The 8,615-nt window shown below is 41.6% G+C and overlaps 1 protein-coding gene across 2 annotated transcripts in view; it reads right to left on the minus strand.

Annotated features, from left to right (window-relative positions):
- Positions 1 to 3,147: 3,147 nt before the first annotated feature.
- LOC101863728 overlaps positions 3,148 to 8,615 on the minus strand; it is a 15,571-nt gene continuing 10,103 nt past the window's right edge. For both annotated transcript variants that reach the window (XM_005093283.3, XM_005093282.3), the window contains exons 3-4: positions 8,412 to 8,607; positions 3,148 to 6,341 (exon numbers count right to left, since the gene is read on the minus strand). In XM_005093283.3, coding sequence (XP_005093340.1) covers positions 6,084 to 6,341; positions 8,412 to 8,607 — 454 coding nt within the window. In that variant the 3' untranslated portion in view covers positions 3,148 to 6,083. The remainder of the gene's footprint in view (positions 6,342 to 8,411; positions 8,608 to 8,615) is intronic.

Here is an 8,615-nt window from a genome sequence, read left to right on the forward strand (position 1 = left end):
ACACACACACACACACACACACTCACACACAAACGTACACGGACATACATACATACACACACACATACACATGAATCATATTGCATACTGGAAGAAGTCGATTTTTACTTTCCGCTAACGCACTTACAGTATAATTTCATCCGAGTAAAAGTACTCCCGTTGGGGTGTATTTTTTTCTCTGAGATAAGCTGTAAGAGGATGTATGGCTTTCCACATTGAACGTGGACATTAAGCAAACTATGTCGACCCTCCAATGAAGACTTTGTGGGACATTGTGGATGAAACCACACACACACACACACACACACACACACACACACACACACACACACACACACACACACACACACACACACACACACACACACACACAGCAAACAAACTAACAGACAAACACACACATACGTACACACAGACAGGCACATTCACACATCACTCACTCTCGTGCCGCATTTGAGGATTCATCTTGCAGTCTTAAATTCAAACACTCTCATACGAAATAAATATATCTTCCTCTTCCCACTCCCTCTCACCCTCTGTTTCTCATTTCTCATACACTCTCTCGTGTGCAGTCCCTTTGTTTATCGTTGCTGTTTGTATCAACTAACATTTCCTTTCTGTCATGAGGATCATCGGACGTTGGCCTTTGTGGTTTATTTTCTCCCTTTTTTCCGATTCCTTAATAGCCATTCTTTCATTGCAAAAAGAAAAGTCCGCCCTGTAAGCTTGATGGTGAGCAACCACTTACTGTTTCTCCCACAGAAGACGTGAGTTCGAATTTCATGTGGGTGAATTTTTGTCGAAAATTCCGTTTTTCAGCTGGTTTAAACAGCCCACCGCATGAGTTACTTCATAAATGGGCGCAAACATTCTACCACTACTGTTTTTTTTTCTCAGAACCGCGTCGTTGTTGTAGAGATTTTGGCTCTTCGCTTTTGAACGAAGAAGATGTGAGTTCGATTCCCACACCGGGAAATCTACTCTGTCAAGTAGTGTGCCCGTCTTGAGCTGAGCTTCTGCTTCTTTATGAGCCTTTTGCATCTATCTGCTGGAACGACATGTCGCACACAGCCTGGGTAGGCAGGATCGAAGCAGGAAGGGTCCTTCCTTATCGAGGCGGGTACGATTTACTGAGCTCATGACTCACTGTGACGTTGCTGGCTGCCACAGACCTTGCGTGATGTTGGGTTCGGGCTGATAGTGATAGTGATAGTGTCGCGTGGATTCATTGTGGACTCAGCATGGACTGCTGGTGTATATTATTTGGATGAATAATTTGTCGGAGTACAGTTACTGTTATATTATGCGGGTGAAAAGTAGGCCGAGGACCCTTGCCAATATTATGCTCGACGCTACGAAGCGTTCGTTGACACGTTCAAAAATATTAATAGTGTTGTTTTAAAGTTTGGAATTAATGATTTTAAAACCGATTTTTTACTATGCGTTTTAAAATACATGTACTTCTACCATTCTGATTTGCAAAATAAAACCAAGATGTGCTTTGAACTAACGTGAAAACAACCAACTTATTTTCCGCGCCCTCATATGACCTTATAATGCAGTTGCGAATGCCTCAAAACTTTTATCAAAGCAAAGGTCTACTCTTTTCAGTTCAGTGAAAGATGAAGTCGTTAAATTTTGTTGTGTGATCTACCATTACATCATTTCCTACGCGTCTTCGATATTCTTTGCGCAGATCACGCCGCCCTCTTTGCTCCAACCCTGGGCGACTCGAGGGATGTCGCAACAACATTGACTGCGTCAGATCCTCTATGACACGGAAGTGGGTTTTTTAAAGGTTTTGACGGTATCTCAAAAGAGGCGGGTTTTTTTTCTTTTCTAGAAACGAATTTCACAAAACAATCATATCATACTGACCTATTCTTGACACAAATTTCCCAAAACAGTTCTGTCATACTGAGCTATATTGCTCAAAGCTCAGCAGCGTTTGTGGTGTAGCGATTAGTCACTTCGCTTTCGCACGTAGGAGACCGTAGGTCATTTCTCGAGTACTCGTAGGAATAAATCTTATCGATTATCTCGATCTTTCTGCTGGGAGGTTGATCCCACTCAGCCCGGGGTAGCCGTGACTGGCAGGGTCGGAAGCCCGTCTCCAAAATGATCTGAATTGTGTAGAAGGGGACGTGGAAAACCTGTAATATAATACCAAGCTGAGTCCTCGAAACCTTCCGGTCTCTCAATAGGAGAGGAAGTAATTTAAACAAAATACACAGCAGAAATACCTCCCTAACACGTAAATACCTCCTGCAGGGAAAGGACTAAGCATCAATTTTATGTCGGATGCGATGACGATTTTACGACCTAGCGCATCCTAATAGTAATAGAATGTCCGGACTTTGGAAAGACCCAAAAGAAAATATTTGAAATACACTAATGTAATGGGGAAGGGTACACCTGAGAGTCCCGATTCGGGTCAGAATTATCGATTTTCATATGTGGGCATTTTGGGCTTCTTCAACCTCAGTGACAACCATCCGTTTTCTTAAAACACTGATTTCTTTTCTATATACTTTTTGAATAACTCCATCATTTTCACTAAACCTTACGCCCCTTAAATAGCCTAATAGTGTTGATAGGGGCGTTAAACCCATACCAGTTCACCATTTTCACCAAACCTTCAAGAAATTTTCACAGAATGAAGAGATGGAATAACACTTCAAAATGGTCTGTTTAATATAGGGAATAGACTTTTGTTGGTGATGTCTGGAGCGTGGACTTTCACTGATTTTTTTGCAACCATGATCATTGAATTCGCAAAACGTCCTCTAATTTGTTTCGGAGAAATTTAACAAACTATTTTTTAGAACTATTGTTTGCTAACATGTATACCAAGTTACAACTATTTCCATTGAAAATAATTGAGATATTAAGAAATGTCATCAATATCCAATATGGCCGCTGTCTCCATGGCAACGCAACTTTTCTGTTTTAAATTTTGATTGCAAATTTGAAAACTCTTCACTATGCTTGTTATATACGTGAAATTCGGTAAAAGTTGATCGTCAGATAAACGAGACAACCCTCAATCAATCGCTTGTCAACTATCCAGCCGATAAAAAAAGACCGGCGCCGCCGCTCTTGTCCAGTGAACGAACCGCCCCTGGAAATAAGAACAACACATACAGATTGAGTAACAACAATATTTTGTTTATTGAGAACAATGTACAATATATCTACAAGTGTGCGTTATTATAACTGTATTCCAAACAAAAGGAAAGTTTAATTAAGCTTCAGGGAGTTTAATGTATGATTTTGAGCTGTACTTCCCATCACATTCGATTGGTCTTTATCAGTGAATGTGAGTCACACATGGCCTACATCAGGGACTATTTTTGGTCATAGTTTGATGCCCTCAAAATCAACATAATTGTCAAATCAAAGGCAGAGAACTCAATCTTTTCATGAAAAACACCGAGATGATGGGTGGCGTAGACGTGAACTCAGGTGCTCGACAAATTAATGAAGTCATTAGGGTAGATTTCTGAAAGCCGAGCCGAGTAATACCTGTTAAGGTAGATCTGCAAGTGGAATGAAACTGATATAGCATTTTCACTTTTCACGTTTTTGCCCAAGTTTCTTTTCCCGCGACGACTGGGAGTAAATTCGCACACATCACGCACACATCTGGCATGTATCATGTACATATCTGTCGTGTATCAGGCGACGTATCTGTAATGTATATGTTATGTATGTATCTTGCGACGTGTGTGTCATGTAATAATAATACGAGTAATAAATTAAATAGCATTAGTATAGCGCGTATTCCCGTTCGACAGCAAGCTCTATGCGCTTTACACTATAATATTATATATCAGTTACGTATCTGGCGACGTATCTAGCACGTATCAGTCACATATCAGTCATGCATGTGTTATGTATCTGTCTTGTATCTGTTATGTATCTGCCATGTATCTGCGATGTATCTGTCACGTATCTGTCATGTTTCTATTATGTATCTGGCGACGTCGTATCTGTCATGTATACCGAGTTGCCAAAGTTCTGTCACACCCATTATATTACGATAATTTTCGGTATAGCGTAAGAATTGCAGTAAAATTTAAAAGTATGGCTTGTGGGACTTATGAGACTTCTTGGGCAAGAGCAGACCAAAGAATTCATAAACCGGAAGTAGTACGTGGAGAAAGTGTTGGTATTGATTTCTCGCGGTCTGTGTTGAAATCCTACACACAAAATTTGCTTTGAATCACGTAGACAATGTGTAAACACACCTTACACACAAGAAAATTATGTGCTTTTTAACTGTTGGGTACCCTTTGCTCCTGTTTCCAAAATTTTAAAAATGATAAATTCAGAAAATATAGGGGCTGTATGTATGATGCATTCTTTAATTGCGCTTTCTGCTGTTGCAAGACACGTAACTGTTTGCAGAGGAACCATCTAACGCTTGAACAAACGTTTTAACACCACTAGAACTGCCCAAGACAAGCCGAGACGTAGCCAACAAAGAGCGACAACTCGACATCAGAATTCGGTTATTGTCAACACCCATTTTTAAAACCCATTCCAACTTAGTGCAGAGACTGCCAGGCACTTTGGACTGTCTTGAAACATCATTATTAGACATTTATTAGATCGTGGATTACGTGATTATCGCCCTTTATATGGAGCCATTCTAACCCTGTTTCAGAGAAGAAATCGCCAGATTTTGGCACAACATTGTCGATGAAGCTAAAGACGTTGGTAACGTGTTCTTTTCTGCAATTGTTAAGGTTTTTAATTTGTCGCATTGATGGAAGAGAAAAAATGTTTAAAAGAAGAGAATAGAAATTTCACAAATCCAACGTCCCTCAAGAGGCCCGAAGGTGGCTGAAATGTGATGGTAGGGGGTGGAATCTCTGCTTTTTATCTTATACATTTAGTTACTTTTCAAAGCAACTTCAAATAACGACATTATTGTGACGAAATTCTACGTCACAGTGACTGCGCTACATGGCACGGATGCTGGAATGTGCTAACAAGACAACGCCGGACGACAAATGGCTACGATCAATGAAAACTTCTTCCAAACTCATCAAATCGTTGTTCTGGACTGGTCTGCAGGATCCACAAGCCATAACCCAACAGAACATCAGTAAGATGACCTTGACAGGAGGATTAGAAACAGGCCGCACTCCGTACAAACTGGTCAGGAACTGAAGGCTGCACTTCACAAGGAATGGCAGGGGATTTTTCAGACAACTATAAGGACTTCAATTCAGTCAATGAACAGATGTTTTGTATCAGTAATTCAAGCTGGAAGAGGCCACACGCCATACTGAGCAAACTTTGATTTGGATTTTGCAAGAGTCATTGTGAATAAAACTATCTCCCTTGAATAAGGAAAGACATTTGTCAAATCTTTTTATGTCGTGTCAGCAGAAAATGAATAAAGATCGCATGTACCAAATTTCTCTTGGCTATATTGAGCAGTAAATGAGTTATTGTACTTTTAAGGTGGGTGTGACAGAACTTTTGCAACTCGGTATATTTGGTGTGTATCTGTCAGGTATCTGTCAGGTATCTGTCAGGCATCTGTCAAGTGTTTGTCTCGTATATGTCATGTATCTGTCATGTATTTATTACGCATCTTTCAACATTTGATGCCGTCGTGAAAGGGAGGGGGGTTGGTGTGTGGGGTGAGGGAGGCAGTGGGGTCGCAGTCACGTGATTATATGAGCAAGGAACAGCGGGCTGTGGTGTGATGAGCGGAGTGGCGGTGTGTTTGGGTGAGGCGTATACATTTGACTGTTTAATTCCATTCGACACTTAATCATAATTTTCACTTTTCTTGCGATCAGAAATATTATTATATCAACATCTACGCATAGGAAATAATTATAAACACAGGGTACAGATAAACTTGCTCTAATATCCAAATGTCCAAGGCAACCACCTGTACAAATGACCCCCCCCCCCACCCCTTTTGCGTTTTTTTCTTCTATACATGTGTTATAATGGCAACTACCAAGAAAGCCACATGTTTCAGACGACCACTTTTCTCCTCCACAAGGGACGGTCGTCTTAGACAGTTCGTGCACGTTTTTACGTCGATTACGTTTGTTTCAACACACGTCTGATTCCGGTGAGCCGTGTCCGCTAGAAGTCAAAGAGGGGCGTCTTCTCTTGTGTGCAGGACCAGCAGCGTCTTCATGAGGTGAGTGTGAGATGGAGGTTGCGTGTTTGTTGTTGTGTTTGTAGGTGCGTTTGTTGGTGTGTTTGTTGCTGTGTTGTTTGTCTGTGTGCTGTTTCTGTCGTTCCGTGTCCTGGAGAAGTTGCCGTAGTCCCCGGATGTAGTCGATAGCGTGACGTAGTGTCTCCACCTGAGTAAAAAGGGGAAGGGGTGGGATAGAAAGAGAAACATGGTTGTAACAAAGAGGACTATCTGCTGACATAAATTACTGTAGCTCCAAGAGCAATTGCACAGTGCTCGTATTTGAAGCCTTTGAAGATAGATACTATTGTGTTATTTATTCTTCGGGCATAAACCATTTAATTAACTAATTATTGACACCTGCACATGAGGTGAGTTGGGGCTTTTCGCGTTTGATCGCAGAAGACATAAGGATTCCCGTGTAGGGAATTTGGTTTTTTTTCATCACGCGGGGGCTCCATGGGTGATTGGCGGGTGCTCTAGTATGGATTGGTTCTTCTTTACTATCAAACATCTATTGTCCTTATCTCTCGTACTTTTTGTGTGTGTTACTCTCTTGTAACACATCTATTCTTCGGCACTTATATGACCTTATTATGTTGCAAGTGCCGTAAAACTCATACTAAAACTTTTTAAAAGTTCTTTACCCTTCGGGCATAAACCATGTAAAGCCTAATTACTGACACCTGCACATGTAGTGCATTGGGGCTCTTTCCGATTGGATACAGAAGACGTGAGTTTGATTCCCGTGTAGGGAAGTAGTTTTTCTTTGTGGGTGGTTGGCGGGTGCCCTGTTGTGGTTTGCTTTTTCTTTCCTATCAAACATCTATCGCCCTTATCTTCCCTCCTTCTTTTTACTGTTTGTTACTCTCTTGTAACGCCTCTAATCTTCTGGCGCTCATATGACCTTATGCAGTTGCGAGCGCCGTAAAACCTCTACTAAAACTAAACTAAAAGTTTTTCTTTCATTAAGCGGGGGCTCATGGTCTAGAGGTACGGTGTTCACCTTTTCATTCAGCAGGTCCCGGGTTCGAAACCTTAAGGCGACGAAATATGTATCTCTATAGTTTTTTCTTTTCATCTCCTTTCATGGTCTCTACTCATGTCCATTTTAAAATTTACTATCATCTCCACTTTCTGTCCCATCATCTCTTTTCACCCCCTCCTATGGGTTCCTGGCCCATTCTACTGATACTTCTAGTTCCTTCTTACTGCTGTCTTTCAGCTCACCCTGGCCTGATGATAGATAAAATCCAACACATAGCCTTCTCGGATAAGGGCGAAACGTCTTGGAGGTCCCATAATGCAAGTTGCGCACGTTAAAGATCACTTTAGTGGTCCAAAAATCGATCAGCGTAGGCTTTAACCGCCATCTGAGCAAAATTCAAAATCTTCTACATGTACCAAAACTGAAAATTCTCTAGTCAGTATAAAAACGTGTAGAGTGCCTTCAAAATCAAAATGAGGCTGCCTGATGGCAATGGGCCCTACGAAGTAGAAAAAAACTGCCACATACGTAAAAATCTGTTGCACTGAAAGGCTGAAGAACCAGCAGTCGAATGCCCCTGACATGTATAGCGCGGGGGCGCAAAGAAGACGCTTCCCTTAATTCAGGAACCCCCTATCAAGCATCTCTGTCTCCCTGTCTGGTGAGGTGGTACATGGCACCTAACTCAAGTAGGTCCTAACATGCAGGTTGGAAACAATCTTCCTCGAAAATGTTCTAAATTGCGCCACGACGTTGTGGAATCGGGCGCTCGTCAATTTTGGGGCATATGAAGTTATTGATATAATCCGAAGCTTTTTCATTTGCCTTGCTTTCAATGACAAAAATATATTTCTATCTTGAAAAGAATTCGAAATATCTGGGATTGAAGGAGGTCCAGGTCGCCTCGTTTCAGAGACCGTGTTATGAGTTGTGCCTTTGAATGGTTTTGTAGTGGAGTAGTGAAAGTTATTACTTGATTGGTCAGCTCCAATACAGGATGAACGCAAGTGATGTTTAGGTAACAAACAAATTTAATACTAGAAATTAAAGCGACAAGTAAAAAGAATGAAAATACAAACACGAAGTCCTCCCTCACCAACCCAAATTTTAAAATTATACACCGTCACATTTACTATGCCCTTGACTATTCTCAGCATGCGATAGCTTAATTGTGCACGTCCACTTTTTAGCCCCACGTGCCGCCCCGGAACGTAATGTACTTAAAACATCTTTGTGATTCACCAAACTTACTTTACTAATGCGCCTGTCTTTGTTTCCCAGCGGTAAATGCTCCTTGAGACGATCGTAACCCTCGTTGACACACCTGACCCTTTCCCGCTCCCGCTCATTGCGCCTGCGCACAAAAGTAGGCTCTGTCATGTGACCCGGCAGTGGTACCATGCACACGGGGGAGTAGGGGTCCACGCGGTATGTCTGGCTCTCATACCTAAGGAT

The sequence above is a fragment of the Aplysia californica genome, unplaced genomic scaffold (genome assembly GCF_000002075.1).
Source record: "Aplysia californica isolate F4 #8 unplaced genomic scaffold, AplCal3.0 scaffold00061, whole genome shotgun sequence".
Classification (NCBI taxonomy): domain Eukaryota; kingdom Metazoa; phylum Mollusca; class Gastropoda; order Aplysiida; family Aplysiidae; genus Aplysia; species Aplysia californica.